Source organism: Stegodyphus dumicola, chromosome X2 (genome assembly GCF_044657685.1).
Source record: "Stegodyphus dumicola isolate Sdum_Otavi_A_Nest chromosome X2, ASM4465768v1".
In the NCBI taxonomy this organism is placed as follows: Eukaryota; Metazoa; Arthropoda; class Arachnida; order Araneae; family Eresidae; genus Stegodyphus; species Stegodyphus dumicola.
In genome coordinates this window covers 41,334,548-41,352,127 of record NC_140781.1, presented here as the reverse complement: position 1 = coordinate 41,352,127, position 17,580 = coordinate 41,334,548, and the positions used below count along the sequence as shown (strand labels likewise).

Here is a 17,580-nt window from a genome sequence, read left to right as displayed (position 1 = left end):
GCGCTTCATTACAGGTCTAACAATTTTACTGTCAGCAGAATCGTCTCCGAAATCATCAAAATAGTCATCCACATCTTCGAACTCACTAAGAATATCTGATAAATTGTCATTAAATACTTCAGAAAGTGTACCAGAGTCATTGGTTTCCTTCCTTTTACTGAGAGAAAGCATTTCTAAAAGTGCCAGGAACTTGAAGATTATTCGAATGACCAAAATGCAGCGTAACTGCAATGCTTTATGGGCTAGTACAATTATATAGTTTTTCTTAGATTGACCTGCATGGTTTCCACCAAAGAGATCCCTTCATTTGTGAAAAATGAGAAAAACCTGTGAGTGGTCTTTAAAAGATAGCGTTGAAAATAACAGAAAACTCATGAGTAGTACTTAACAGATGACATGGGAAAAATGAGAAAACTTGTAAGTGACCATTAACAGATGGGGTGCAAAACACGGAAAAACTCGTGAGTGGTATGCTTTAAGTTTTGTACAAAAACATATGATGGTACTCAAATTTTGTTTTAAATGAAAAAACACATCTAGAGGACCAATAAACTTTATAATGTTCATTAAACTTAAGTCCAATAAATTTGGATCAAACTTCTAAATGTAACAAAGAGAAAAAAAGACTTTAAAATATTTACCCTCTCATGATGTATATTTAGAGTTTCTATTTGTTACAATTACTTTCAACTGCTAGCAATTTTGCCTATTTATATATATTTAACAGATTTTTCAGCCCATGGCTCATTTTCATACATTACCCACCAGTAGTTGAGCAGTAAAGTTGTTGAATACTGGCAATTAGACCTACGTCCGGATCCTGACAAATGGGCTAGCTGTATGGCTGCCTTTGTAGTTTTCCCCATATGTAATGTGGATATGAGCCACTTTCTCTTAGAAAGTCCTCCACAAAAGCATTTCCCTAGGCAGATAATCCTAATGTGCTTTATCGTGATCAAATAAACCAAATCAATCATTTTCACACATTTTCTCTTATTAAGTTTGTTTTTATTTACAGCAGTAAGATCTTAAATTTAAAACTATTCCTAAGTAATTTTTTAAATGTTGCCCTGGTGAGTAGTGATTTATTTTCTCAATTTACAATGTATACCTAATCTAAGCTGCTTTAGCATTTGATTTTTGTTTTAAAAGTCCTAATTACATCTTATTACAATTATATATTCAAAATTTCAAATTAAGATTATAAATTGTATGACTTATTCAACCTCAATTTGCTATTTATTTCTTTTTCAGAGTTCAATTTTATGCATATTGTGATTAAAAAGAAAAAAAAAATTAATCTTACTTTTAGATACATAAATGACCTTACCTATTTCAGTAATTCTGGATTTACTGTAAATATTTCAAACCAGTTCAATAATAATGAAATTGATTACCTTGACCTTAAAATTCTCAACTTCAAGAAATTTAACACTTTGATAAAAAAAAAAAAAAAAAAAAAAAAAAAAAAAAAAAAAACTTTTTAACTGTCCTACCATTTAAATCATACATTCCAATATTTATAAAAAATTAATTGCTAATCAATCAGATTCTAAGAGAGAAAAATACCTGCACTTCTATTCAAGGCACTAATCAAGCAATTCAATACCCCAAAATTATACTTATTAAATACCTTGAACGCGCTAGACTATGGACTCTTCGTCGTCCGTAGTCTAGTGCGTTCAAGGGAAATTTCTGCAGGGTGGCCGTAATGCACTTCAAGTGTTCTTCTACATTTTAAAACTTTTAAACGTTTAAAACGCTTTCTAAATGTTTACTTCTTTGAGTTTTTGTTTTTGTTTGTTCTAATACCTCCTAGAGGGCAGTACTAATCAGGCATTCTATTTCTAATTGAATTCCCCCCCCTGGGTTTTATGAATATTTGCACCATTTTACATAAGATACAAGACAGTGAGAGATCTGCAACGTCTATTCAGCAGAAAAAGAGAAAAAAATGAGGTTGTGAATTGGAAAGGCAAGAAGGAAATACGTTTGATGAGTACAGTCCATAATAACTCTATGATTGATATTGAAACATGGAAAAGAACTGTAAAAAAACCAATAATTGTAAAAGATTACAACAACAAAACACCTGGATCAGATGTTATCAAATTAATCCTGCTGTTAGAAATAAGCCAAAGATATTATTACTTTCCCATTATGCTTTATTTCCTTATAATTTTACTTAATATTCATTTACATTCTTCCACTACGAAAGTTATGTATGTAGAGAGAAAACAACATTACAAGCTGCGAAAAACATAGGGCCGCTGGGGAGAATATATTCGTGGACAGGAGAGGATGGCGAAAGGGTTAATAATCAAATTCTTTCTAATTTTATTAACTCATTTCTCCAAAAATTGCACAATAGGTCATTTTAAGTTTTATTGTCACTTATGACAGGTAATACTTAAATCAGATTTGGAAGTATTTACTGGATGCATTACCATTGTAAATACCCATGTAAACATGTAATTAGTCCCTCTGTCTGCTAGTAACAAATAGCCATTTCTTCTATCCTAGTCCTATACATGCCAAATAGGTGGAGACCTTTTACTGTTACACCCTTTTTTCCTTTTGACAACTGTTTCTATTTCCCATTATCTATATATAAATCTTTTTAAAATTCCTTTTTTATACACACTTAAAAAACATTAATTTAAATAATTTATAAATTTTTAACTTCTTTCCCCCAAATTACAAAATTATTCTTCAAGTTTTGCTTAATTTTAATTTTTTTCCTTCATTTTTAATTTTTACCATTTTCCCAATTTTAAACAATTTTTTCATTTTAAAACTATTTCATTTCTGTAATTAAAACTCAGAATTTTATCACTTGGTTTATAATCTTCAGTATTTTCACTCTTCAGTTTTACAGGCTGCACCTTTACAAATCAACTCAGCTCTTGACTTTTATTATTTCTATTTTATCAAACTTCCCTCTTATTAAACTCGACTCCACACTTCATAATAGTATTCTCAAAAGTCTGGTGAAGAATTACCTATGTGCTTTTAAATTACTTTATTCAGGTGTTCTTTTTCTATTTCACACACCATTCAAATTCATTTTTCAATGAATTAAAATTTCATTCATTCTCCCCCCCCCCCAAATTTTAGGCATATTGCCTTTTTTAATTACTGATGTGGATATTTTATGTTAATCTTTTATACTTGTAATAAACTTTTAACTCTTTAAATTAATAAAATTAGATCATACGATGATTTTTAAGAAAAAAGAACCCTACTCATTTATTTTTCATCAAAACAAATCAAATAATCTACCAGTTATTGCTGGGCGACAATCCTATGTTGCCATATTATGAAAACTCAAATGTACAGAAATGAAAGGTAAGATGAAGAGGAAACATAGAGGATGCTACTTCATTTGAAAGGTTTTTCCGTTTCCTTCTCAATTTCAAAACTTTTGTGTATAAATTATCTTTAAAGCTTCTTATTTTACTTTTAAGTAAATTTCCTTCTAGAATAAACTTGTTCAGTCTTTCAAAATTTGACTTTAAAAACTTTTACTCTGCAATAGTTGCTTCTGATTTAATTTTTTTTTAGCAGTTTTGCGGTTTCTTTGGTTTTATACTGTTTATTTTTGCAGTATTACTTGTTTTAGATTTGCACAGGAGCAGATTATATATACCTTGATGATAAAATTTTAATTAAAAAAAATTTTAATTTTATTTTATAGTTTATTGCATTTCTAATGGCCTTTAATTTTTTAATTTTTATTTGGCACTTTCTTTTGAATTATTTCAAGAATGTATTACTATACAAATATAATATATAAATGTGGCCCTGTTCTTCAAAATTCTTCAGCTGATTCTTGAAAATGACCAAAGAGTTTTCACAATTTGTTACATTGTTTTTATCATATTATTTCATTGTTTTGTTTTTGTTTCAGTTTGATGTAATTAAGACATTTTATTAAACTGTTTTGTTTTTGTTTAAATTTTGATGCATACACTTCTTGTCAGACAGCTGACCTCCTTTTTTGATTTAATTATAATCTCTTGATATACATATACAGTCAAAAGTCGTTAATCCGGACTCGTCGAGACTTCGACGATTCCGGATTATCGATTTTTCCGGATTATAGATCATCAGTTTAAATCTCGTAAGATGGCATGCAGAAATTCTAAAATTAAAAATATGAAACCATAATTTATGAAATAAAGAATAATTATGATCTAAAGGGTATCAAAATTTACGAAAAAAAAAGTTTAATATTTATTTGTTTACTTTATTAAACATTTCTTTCAATGTAAGTTGTTTAAGTTGCTTCGTTTTATGTGATAGTACTTTCTCTTTAATTCTATAAACAGACATAATTTCTTGTTCAGTTACAAAGTTCCGCTGTTCAAGTCCCGTTAATTGCTGTGCCGAGAATACCGACTAACTTGTCAATCGAAATTTTTTCGTTTTCACTAACCTCTCTGTCACATTCTTCATGTCTTTATCCATTTTTTGCAGCAATTCCACTTTTTGTTTGTTGGACATCGAAACATACTTTCGTTTTGTAGATCCTTTGGAAGTTCCAGCATCGGAAATTCTATTTGACATAATCGAAAGTTCAAGTTTACTTTTATAAAATTGCTCTTACAGTCTGCAAAAAATAATAAGCGAGATCCAATTTTCCAAAGTTTAAGGAACAACGCAATCATTAACATTAACTGAAATATATAATTAGATAATTTTAGCTTACATCGTCCATTATACATTAAACGCGCAGGCGAAAACGTATTCTGCACTTGCGCACACGCATATGCGCAGTAGTCAAGGTCTTACGCACACGCGTAAAACGCCTGTGCGCATGTGCCAACGCGGTGCATGCGCAGAAAGTTTTTAGCTTTGAGGTCCGGATTATAGATCATTCTGGATTATGGGTGTCCGAATTAACGATTTTTGACTGTATAACTAAAGAAGCAACTCTTGAAAAGTGTAAATCATAATTAAATTTATTAACCCTTTAGTGCTGATACCTCAAAAGACACCACAGTTACATACATGTAACTTTTTCAAAACAAATAAATTTATGTATTTTAGATTTTGCATAGCTTATAGTTTACATTATAACTTTTACCTAAATAATATTAATTAATTCAGTGATATCTGCTACAACAGGTGCTTGGGTGTCTGACACAACAGGCACAAACACCCTCACAGAAAAGATTTTTGGGGAGATTTGCTACTCTATTTCACAAACTAAAATAAAAATCTCACTTATGATTATATGCTTTTTCTAATTTGTGCATTGGAAACAATTTACAATAAATAATGGCTTATCAACTGCAGACTGTAAGGAAACAAACGCACTAATCTTTACATTCAGGAGATTTCAGGGAACTATTTGACGAAGCTTTTAGAAAAGTGTACAGAGCTAAGTCAAATGAAATTATTTCTACTTCTTCTGCATCATTCAAACAGTTAGTCTCATGTGAATGAGCTGCCAAATACTCATCTGAATGTGAAAGAATTCTGAGGCCCTGGAGGAGCAGAATAGAAAATTCTTGTTGACAATGTTGAGAGAAACTTTCGCATGTCTGCAAAAATATTTGAAATTTGATGGTTTACTTACCGTAGAAGTTAGTGATACAGTAAGTATACTACAGAATAAACTTGAATAATCCTATTAATTCACTGACAAAGCCAGAATCAAAGGGCATTTCTTACAAATAATGATATAAAAATTGGGACATGAAGACAAGAAGTTGTGGCAGTACATGTGCAATTATTAAGTAAAATTCCAAAAAGAGTAAAAATAAAAGAGAAAGAAGGCATGAATTTATAAGAAATGAAAAAACAAAATATTTCTTTGAAACGCTAAAAAATTCACATGTCAGGGTGTAACTGACATAAGACAGACATTCAAACTGACGGAAAATAATTATGAACAATAAGTTCAGTTTAAGCAAATAGTTAAACCTTATCAGTCATATGTCACCTCTGGACATACCCATGAAACTCTACCACACTGCTTAAATGTCATATAGAAAGTTATAAGACAGAACAAGAGTAAATGTGTTGATTGCAAAATGTCTGTGGACTTGAATCATTACAAAGTCACTGTTGAGATTATGAAGGGATATTTAATAACTCTATTTTATGCAAATTTTAATATTTTAGACCTAAAAAAAGAATAAGACCACACAATAAACAATATTTGTTGAGCGTGTTATTATGATAAAGTAACATGCCCAACAAATATTAATTTAGAAGCCAAACAACAAAAATCAGCGTTATATTTGCAAATTTTTGCAGGACTAGTTTCCATCAAAACTAATCCTGTGAAAATTTGCAAATATAATGCTGATTTTCGTTGTTTGACTTTGAAAACTAACGGTGTTGAGAATTAGATATTTGAAAATAAAAAATTTTGTACACAGTCTTGATTAAAAATTTTACACAAAATCTCTTCCTGGGAAAACAGATATGTGTTGATAAAGCTGTTCTGCTCTTAAGGAAAACTTAGTTTTAGAGTTTATAGCTTCAATAAACCAAATAAATGAGAAGTGGCAGATTCTAACCTGGATATGTGTATTTGATGTTACCCTACTTTAGCCTTCTTATGAGTCTTTAATGTCTCATAAATGTCCTGACAGTACAAAGATTGTTTTGTACTGTCAGGACAATAATAATTTCCTTGAAACAATTCTCTTTTCTTTCTACATGTTATATTACTATTTCACTAGAAAGTAGCATATCCAGATGAGTTACATGATCCATTAAAAGGTAAGAATCTTTACACGCATTTGCCACCTAAGTCGCATCAAGCTGATAACACCAAATTAAGCCACTCTGATGTGTGAAGAATATAACTTAAGAAGTAATAACATTAAAATTTTTTTAAATTAATTGATTCACAACTAATGTCAGATCTCAATGACCTACAACATGTTTTGCAATCAAAGCATCTTAATTTCTGCACAATCATTATAAAATACAACCCAAAAAAGTGCTCAAGGCATTTGACTTTAAAGTTGGAAATCATATTCAGGGGTTGTACACAAATTGAAAAGCAAAATGTTTGCAATTTTACATAACCGAAAATATTCAAAAAACATTCCTGATGATAACAGATTAAGTGAGAAGCAATTCTATGCAGGTAAAAGTGAAAATTATTCATCAAGATACATTTTTCAAAAAGGAGATATTATTCACAGAATCATAGAGATTTCATGTTCTAGGGGGAATAAAACATGGCAGGCTTCAACATTGGCACATAGCTAATTCTTAGCATTACTGCCATAAATTAAAAGTAATGAATATGAGTTGACTGAATTTACGTAATTATTATATTATGATTCTAAAGAAACAAAACTTAATAAGAATATTAATAATGAATTTATGGTGTTTGAAAATTCATAAATCATTTGTGTGAAAATTCTTTCTTCATACCAGTTGTAATAAAATTATAAATTAAAGCATGTTAAACATTAGTAAATCCTAAAAGAATATCACTGAATGGTATTTAAGGTGGGAAAGCAAACCTTAAGATATTCCAATTTATTTAATAACTTCCTAATTTATTTCCTCAATGCAAGTTGAAACTTAAGTCAAATATCCAAAATCTTTAAATTAAATAGCTTGGTCAATTTTTGTCACATGAAAGGCATACTTTTCAATTTTCCTTTTTCATAATGAATATCAAATTTTCCTAAATACAGTACAAAGTTCAAGATCTGGACTCGTCAGGACTTTGACGATTCCAGATTTGGGATTTTTCTGGCTTTTGTTCCTTTACATTCATCATCGGTTTAAACTTAATAAAATGACATGTAGAAATTACAAAATTAAAAATATGAAATAGTGGCCTATGAAATAATGAAGCATTTAGGACCTTAAGGGAATCAGAATTTACAAATAAGATTTAAAAAAAAAGAGGGGCTCAGTTATTTATTTGTTTGCTTTATTAAACATTTCTTTTAATGTAAGTTGTTTCTTTTTCTTTCATTCTTTCTTTTTTCACCTATACTAATTTTATACGCAGATATAATTTCTTGTTTAATTAGGGAAGTTTCACTAATCAAGTCCTGTAATTGACGTGTTGAGAACTCCTACTAAATTATCAATCGAAATTTTTTTCCTCGGCAACCTCTCCATAACTTTTTTTTACTATCGGTAGGGATAGTTTCTAAATTTAGAACCATACTCGAGATTTTGCCATCCATTTGTTGACTGATTATCGGGGCATTGTCACTGCAATGAAAAACTTTTGTTACATCGTCTTTATTTATGAGTACTTCTTAATAGGAAAATTCTGCTTTTTGTTGCAACATCTGAAAACCCTCTAATTCGCAGCTATCATCATAAAGTTTAGCTAGCATCCACTCTAAATTATTGGTGATGTATCATGAGACTGGTGACTAATGAAATGTTGCTCTTGTAAATTTTTTTTTTTGCTTATATCACACATTGACAAAGTTAAGCCTAAAAATTATATTAGTTCAGTTATTTATTATACTTACCCCTATTCTCCACAAATGCTTAAGGTTTATATTTGTAGTGAATAAATAAATTAATTCCCATATATACTTGAGGCTTATCCAGGTCTGGCCCAGTCTCTGCAAAGTCCTAAATTTTGCTACCAAGAGTATCCCTAAATCCTAAAATCTTGCTGCCCCTAAATTCTGGATCCCAGTGCCTTACCTAAATTGTAAAGATTTTTCCATACTTTAATTTTGCTGCTCGGTCCTTCTTCAAATTCTAAAAAATTTGCCTTCCCTAATTTTCCCAGTTCAGATGCATCAGCTCTGGCATTGGTCTTGGGCTTTAACTGAATAAATAATCAGTTATTCTCAATTCAAACATCACTAAATGTCATTTTTTGCCCTATATGCATTTTTTACAAATAGATTTCTTATGAGAAATTCCCATTAAATTTCTCCTAATCAGGGCATTCAACACTGCAGCACAGTTAGTTGAAGTCTGTAATATTGCCAAGTGTAATATACAGGGTGTTCGGGATAAATTTGACATATTTATAATTGATTATATTTTTCCATAGGTTGGAGGTACTATTTTAAATTACTAATTTTGAAAGATTTTACTCGAATATTAGTTATGGATTAATCGGAAAACGAGAATCAACAGCAATACCTTGAAAATTTTATTATGGATAACATTACATATTTTTCGATGTTGTGTATATACAGGGAGATCAAAAAGTCAAGCGCATCAAACTTCCAAAAAGTGTGTAGAAATTCCATAATGGATATCAGTGGCAAATTGTTTCAGTGGATGATACCCAACTGCACTCACAAATAAGGAGCGTATGAAAGATGGCATCTTTATTCCTTGCGAAGTACTGCTCTATAAAAATTCGTTCTGCCAGTGAAAAACTCATCTCCGTCAACTTAGCCAAGCAGACGGTATTAAAGCTAACACCATAAACTTGCAAGTGAAACCTCAAGTGATATATTACTTGTGAAAGCCTACGGATATCACCCACTGAAAAGCTTGCCTTTAATTAATTGCATTTTGGAATTTCCAGAATTTTCGAAAGTTTGATGTGCGGGACTTTGGGATCATCCAGTATACGTACAACTCTACCAGTGCTCCGTTATAACCAGACAATGTTTTTTACAACATGTTTTAAATGTTATTCTGTATTGATGATTCTAAAGTAGGATGTGATAGTGATTATTATGCGTGTCCCTCATATACAGGGTGTTCGGGATAAATTTGACATATATATAATTGATTATATTTTTCCGTAGGTTGGAGCTATTGACACACACTACTTGCCATTTAAAAGTTTGGACCCTTCTTCATTCATATACAAGATGTCGGAAAGAATGAATGACTGGAACCCACCTGAATCATGGAAGAGAATAACTTGCTTCATGATGATTCATGCCGGTCATCAAAATAAGGATATCATGACTGCTGCCCAATGCTCCCTGAACACAGTAAAAACAATCAGGCATGAACTAGAGAATTGCAATGGTGACTATGAGGATGTAGCAAGAAGAAAGATCCTAGCAGACGATCTGATTGCGTTCGAACAGCAGAATTCCTTGCAAATCTGCAGGAACAGATGTTGAAGAACCCTGGCATTGGAATTCGGGCTTTGTCGTGCAAAATGAATGATGCAGCCTCTACTATGAAGCTTGTACTCAATAAAGACTTTCACTACTACTCATACAATCGGATTTTCTTTTTCCTTACGAAATTGTCAAATTTATCCCGAACACCCTGTAAAGAGTTATTACACTCTTTGGTATTCAATTACTAATATTAAAAAAAAAATGTTTAATCATTGTAGCGCGAGTCATTTCTCAAGATGCAGTGCGCTGATAGTCATATAATGATGAAAGCAACAAACAATGAGTCAATGATTCGCCAGAGTAAATTATTCTATACCTGTAAAATCAACCATGTTTCATTGAAGAATGTTTTGCTTTGAGATGTATGCCAAGCAAAAAAGCACTCACAGAACTAAATTATTGTCATGACATATTTTAACTACTAGAGGACTACATTATTCAAAATTTGAGAACTCTAGATACTGTTGTTTTTTCACAACACTAGAAACGTACATACAGTCATGCAGACTCTTAATTACTTAATTTCTTTCATTATAACACAGGATGATAACATTCAGTATCAATAATTTGAAAAGTGATAAAACACTTTTAGTGATTCAATGCAAAATGCTGTTTCGAGACCAACAGCCCTTTTGGGTTAACGAAATTCTGGAGGCCCATAATTTGGACTTTGTACTGTATCAACATTAGAAACGTTTGCTTACGCGGCTATTGCTGAGCTTCTGAAGATTAGGTGGCACATTTTTATGTGAGATAAAAATTTTTCCCATGTAATATTTCAAATAGTCACTAATTAGACATGATTCTACATTTACCTTTAGAGTTCCACTCTAACACAGCAACTTTTATCTCTTCTGCAAATGAGATTGATCTAGGAGGCATAGAAAACCCATTGTCTATCTTCCCTTTTAAATATGAAGCATCAGAGTTAGAACTGTCTAGACCAGCAATAGCACCTTTCTCTACTGCTTTATTATCCTATTTAATAAGTAAAAAATATAATGAAGTGTATTATTAATACAAGTTTATGTTAGCAATGCATAAATATGAACTTTTAAATATTTATTTCTAAATTTTGAATCACATAGAAATGTTAAATTTAAATAATTTTGGTGCAGGCTCAATATCAAACAGGAAATTTTGGCTCCAAATATAGACACTATTTGAATAACAATAATTAAAATTAACAGGGAAAAAAGTAATAAATCACTAAAAGAATAGGAGCAATAATTCAAATGCATGCATTTTAAGCGTACTTTTCATTTTACAATACATTTTTGCACATGTAAAATATATTTAATGATTTTTCATACTATCAAAAACTGAATACACATTTTCAAAACTAATTATTTACCTTTATGGATGAAATACAAATGTATAAATAAATTCCTCAAGTCTTTTGCATTCTTAATTTTTTTTTAAATTTCACAAGCCTTTGTTTTAGCATATAATTTTGATACATAATTCTTCTTCAATTTCTAATTCTTATATTTCTTTGCCCATTGCCATGGCAGATAAAAATAAATTAATGCAACAATCGAAATATTAATGATATTTGTTCATGAAGCAACAAAAAAGCATACATCTGCTCATCATACAACTTCTGCTATGAGAGAATGAAATAATGGATGCTAGCATAATCCAAGTAGTTTTCCTTAAGTTCTACTTTTGCATACTTCTAATATTTTCTGTTCCATAAATTCTGAAAGAGCAATATGGTTAAAATACTACAGAAATTTCTTTAAAATACCCAGAAGGATACAGGGGTAAAACTCAATTACTCACTTTATAAAATTCAGAAAGTATCAAAGGCTTACATTTATGAAAGTATTAAAATTTTTAAAATGCAAAGTAATAATAATCATGCAGTAACCAAAAATATGCCAAACCTAGCTTTTTTTTATCGCTGAAATTTTTATCTTTTGATGTTTTCCCCGATATACTGCTTTCACAAAATTATCGAAATTTTGATGGCCAGTTTAAAAAGGCATAAAATACCATTTTAATTTATGACAGGCCTCCTAGCAAATTTTAAAATGGAAAAAGAAGCACAGATCCAATTTTTAAAACTGGCAGACATTTTTCACAGTCAAGAAGAGTTTGGAAAAAGAAGCATACATCCAATTTTTAAAACTGGCAGATATTTTAGTCACTGATAAAAAAGGAAATTTCCTTTGTTCATTAAAAAGAAGGCAGCTCAAAGTATTTCAGGTATTCAGTATTTTATCACTCTAAACAGCCTCCCTTACACCTTTTATCACTTTTAGAAATATAAAACTATGTTAAATACCACAGAGACAAATGTTTAGTCTTACATTTTCTTTTGCTTTATATAGCTGAGCTTTCAAAGCAAAAACTGTTAAAAGTATATATATGTGTAATTTTTTTAAAGGGTTACCAATAATTTCAAATTTTGCATTTTGAACATTTAGTTCTACTTATCAGTTATGGTTCAAGTTACAGTATCACAGTTAGCCTTAAATTTATACATTTGTTAAAAGAGCAAACTGATATGGATTTCTAAACTAGCAATGTCTTTCTTTTTATATGATGAAATATGTTACGGACTACGGACATAAACTGACATCACATTTAAAAAAAACCTAAGAAAGAACATAATTTAGTAAAACAGACGAATTAAATTACAAAATTAATGTAAAAAATTTAAAAAAGGATTTCAGCATATAAACTAAGTGTGAAACATGAAAATGCACACCCACTAATATTTATATTAAATAGATTAATTTCCAGAATACCCCACCACAAACAAATGAAAACATTTTTAAATTATGGAAAATGTAATCTTTTAATTAGATAAACTACTAAAATACTGGCATTATGGTTACAGTAACATAGATAAGAAAATGAAGTTCAGTACACCTTAACATTAATGGAAACAAACAAGAATATACACATGAATCTGGTTTCACTCCAAAATCAGAGAATAGCTATAACCCAATTTCTCTTGTGCACCAAATTCAATCGCAACAATTGTAAAATATATATAAATATGCAAATAAAAGGATGTAATTATTACTCTTACGTTAATTACTACTACTGTTAATAACATCAAAATGAAAACAGCTATGTGGATTTACATATATCCTGAATCATAATTTTACACATAATGAGAGAACAAAGAGTGAATATTCATTATTTATTTACCATAGAAGCATTACTCTTTACATCATTTTCAGCAAATGACCTTGCTGAACTAGCCTCAAGCAAGTCTGGAAGGGGATGTGATTGGCTTAAATGTTCATCTTTTACAATTTTACGCTCAACTGTTGACCTTTTCTCACTATCTTCGCTTGCAGCATCCGGGCTTTGAGTTCGTCTTCCCAACTCTGAATCAGAGCCATCAGACATATCCACCTCAATTTGTTTAAAAGCTGCAAGAAAATATGGGGGTAAAAATCTGAGATTTTGAAATAAACCACTGAACACAGTTTGATTTACAAATTCTTGCATTTTTCTTTAGTAATAAACTTCAGATATTTAGCAAAATGTAAATTTAAATGATGTTGACAGTAACATGACACATAATTAAAATACACATAAACAGTACTCAATAATTAAGACACAATAACATGCCGAACAAATACTAATTCAGAAGTCAAGCGTTATATTTTCAAATTTTCACAGGACTAGTTTCGATGGTTATACCGAACCACCATCCTCAGCTGCAAAAGCACAAATGAAGGAGATAGGATATAATGAAAGATAAGATAAAGCCTGGACAGTATTCAGTGTTTAGCAAAATGAATTTAAAAATGAGGATCACATAACCTTCTTGAAGGCCAGCATTTTATTTTCTTTACAATTTGAAAATATCTGGCAAAAAGAACTGTGCTTCCTGATATTTTCCTTTGGATAGAACTGAAATTGTCTTAAAAATGACCATTCTTTTATTTGGCTCCTTCTTGTAAGATCATCAAAAAGTCTATTCAATTCAGTTAATTGACCATTTGCTTACCTCACTGCTTTTGTATAACTCTACCCTACAAGCATGAGCCATAAAGCAGATGTTCAAGACAGGAGCACTTTGACAAGATGAAAAAGAGAATTTATTTATTCATTAAGTCCAGAAAAACCATATTCTGCCATTAATTTTTTTACATACTATTTCTATATTTTAACATGCAATAATTTTATTGATTTCTTTATCGTGTTGTGTTGTTAAATATAGGTACGACCTTTAAGTATAGACATTAGAACAGTGTAACTTTCTTGTACAGAATACTGCTACAGGTTTCTGACTTAAATTGATAACATATTAATATCATAATAATAAAATCTTAGTAAAGAACTAAGGAGAGAGTGTAATTACACTACTTAAGTTAGTTGACTGGTACATTTATGGCACATATTCTAAATTGTTACGATGCAGAAAAAATGCGATGAATCCACTTTTTCTCATTCAAAGTGTGGATAATAATATAAAATTATACTGTGACAACTTTTTAATGAATCAGACTATTAAAAAAAAAGAATCACAGCAAATTTCTAAAATATTATTTGATGCTGATTAATGAGCTGATGAGTCAAGATGAATTAAAATATAAAATTAGGTGAAATCTTCATATACAAAATACATTAAGCTACTTTTAAACTACTTCAGATAAAATAATAACAACCAATTTCTTTAAAATATTCAAATATATTGAAACTGACCTCTTTTCCAACTAAACAGTCTAGAGGTAAGTCACAGCTACCAAAATACTTTAAATGAAGTTTCTTAAAATATGAGTGTTCTATTAAAATGTGATACACTGATAAAGAAGCATTACAGTATAAGAAAATTAATTTTCTGGGCTTTTAGAAGGTAACTGTGTAACATGAAAGTGGCCAGTTCTGATGGAAGGTAACTCATTGCCAGTTTTGATCCTGACTAATTAAACAGACAAAAATGTCTCACAAATTTTTTTACCTTTTTGCCTTAAAATGCTCTCATCTCAACATTCAGAGTGTCTCAAAATGGTTTTGCTCCCAGGGACAGAGGAAAGAAATTTTTTTTCCATCTCTTAAACATATGGGACAGGGTTGAAAAATACAGCCAAAATTGCCTTCAATTTGTATTCCATAAAAGTGCTATACATGATTGAGAAATGCATATACAACAGAAATTACTGTTTACAGTTTCTACATCTATAAAGCAAAGTATTGTTTCAATACAATTCTATGTTATTATTTCATTTTTGTCCCATACTTCATATAATCACATTTACGAATAGAGAAGGCTGTATTGTGCAACGACAATTAAACGAAAAGTTATTAAATAGTAACTAAATTTTTAGAATTCCTCCTTTTTTAGTGATTTTTGTTGAAAACAAAACATATGATTAAGAATGTTTCCTGTGAATTGAATGGGTAAATGTAATTAAATTGGTACTATATTGGTCACTATTTATTTATCCATTCACTTTATCATATAAGAAAATATTCTGTTTTTTACATGATCAACAATATCTAACAGTAAAATGGCTAGATATGGAAATGAAAAGGGGTGCATCCTTAGAGTTTTCATTATTAGACAGATTTTTTTAACAAGATGTTTCAAATCATTTGCTTCTAATCATGTGCATTTTTGTTTTATTTATTGCTTATTAATAACAATGATTCATTCAATCAATAATTCATGTCTAACTGCTTCAAAAAATGTATGTCATTCAAGTAAAATAATAGGTGCAAATTTTTCAAAAACTGAATTCATAAGCATTCCTTTTAATTTCTAAAATGACATATTTTAAATTTCAGAAGAATTGGTGACTGTTTTGCAAAAATTTTGTTAATTATCTCATTTCTAACTCATAAAATTTAAATTGTAATTCAAAGTTTAATGTCATTCTTTAAAATTATAATTATTTAAGTGAAAGCAAGCATTCTTGCTGAAGGATAAAATGTTATATTATTAACAACTCATAATTAACAAGCAATTTTACTATTAGCATGAAAATATTTCAGTGTCATTTATACTACAGTTACAAAAGAAATGATCAAAATGGTTCGCATGTATCTGTCCTCTATCATTCTCCATATTTATGCACATACACTATTCAAAAGTGAAACTGCAACACCAAGAAAGAATGCTCATAACATCATGCAAATTGCAGGATCGAGAGTTCTGAGATGGACATGCAAATGATTAAAAAAACAGACACATAAATTATAAACCAATTTATTCAGTATTTAATGTGCCCACCTCGGGCAGCGATACAGGTCTCAATCTGCCGTGGTATGCTATAATTGAGTTCATTGATGGTTGCCTGAGGTTATAAGGTATTTGTCCTGCCTTCTTGGCAGGCCTTCGTGGTGTGGTGGTCTGCATGCTGGGTGGTGCCCACCTCGGGCAGTGATACAGGTCGCAATCCGGCTAGGCATGCTATCAATGAGTTGATGGTTGCCTGAGGTTATAAGGTATTTCTCCTGCCTTCTTGGTGTGGTGGGTCTGCACGTTGGGTGCGTATTCCAGATGTCCGTGGTTCGATTCCTGGTGAAGGCGTTGCATATTTTTCATCTTTACAGCTTCCAAAATACCTAATGTCTCTACGGTGGTACTTGAAATAAGAGGGTAGTGGAAGATGATTCTCCACACCCAGAATCTGGCGATTGGGTCCCCTAAAAACCAGTCACCCTTTAAAAAAGGGGGAATATATAAGGTATTTCTCCTGCCTTCCTAGTATGGTGGTCTGCATGCTAGGCGCTTATTCCAGAGGTCTGTGTTCCGATTCCTGGCGAAGGCGTTGTATATTCTTCCTCTTGCCTGCTTCCAAAAAAATACCTAATGTCTCTACAAGGTAGCCTTTGCCAAGCCACATCCGCTGATGCATGCAGCTCATCCAGGGTTTGCAGCTGTGGTCCTCACTTAATGTCACATCCAATGACATCCCACAGGTGTTCGATGGGATTCAGATCTGGAGAGGCTGCCGGCCAGGGTAGGATGTCAAACCCAGTCAGGCTGTTAAGAGTACACCATGCGACATGCGGCTTGGCATTGCCTTGCTGGAATACCGTGTTGGGTGTGCTCTGCAACTAGGGCAGAACAACAGGCTCCACAACTTGCATAATGTAGCAGTCTGCTGTCAAGCTGCCGTTAATGTGTACCAGGAACATCTTGTGATCAAACATGATACCACCCCAAACCATAATGTCCAGTGCAGGACCCGTGTGACGCTCGGTGGAATGGGCTGCTTCATACCGCTCTCCAGGTTGCTGCTGTATCCGTTGACGGCCATCATTTCTCAACAGATGGAAATGAGATTCATCCGTGAACAAAACCTGATGACATTTGATGGTCCATGCACTATGACGCTGACACCATACCAGGCATCTGGTCTTGTTGAGCAGTCAATGGTACCCATAAACATAAGTGTACTTCATGCAATTTATTGCATATAGTTTGAGTGGACACAGATCCACCTACTTCTGCAGGAACCCGGCTTCAGATGTCATGTGACGTGCAGAAATGGTCTCCAATAGTTGAACGTCAAATACACCAGTCTGTGCTCTCTGAAGTGCACCTGTA

The 17,580-nt window shown here is 31.5% G+C and overlaps 1 protein-coding gene across 1 annotated transcript in view; it reads right to left on the bottom strand.

The window, feature by feature from the left end:
- Positions 1–17,580, bottom strand: part of LOC118201535 (uncharacterized) — a 205,154-nt gene that overhangs the window by 40,412 nt on the left and 147,162 nt on the right. Inside the window, exons 17-18 of the mRNA XM_085809493.1 lie at positions 13,221–13,447; positions 10,871–11,033 (exon numbers count right to left, since the gene is read on the bottom strand). Coding sequence (XP_085665619.1) covers positions 10,871–11,033; positions 13,221–13,447 — 390 coding nt within the window. The remainder of the gene's footprint in view (positions 1–10,870; positions 11,034–13,220; positions 13,448–17,580) is intronic.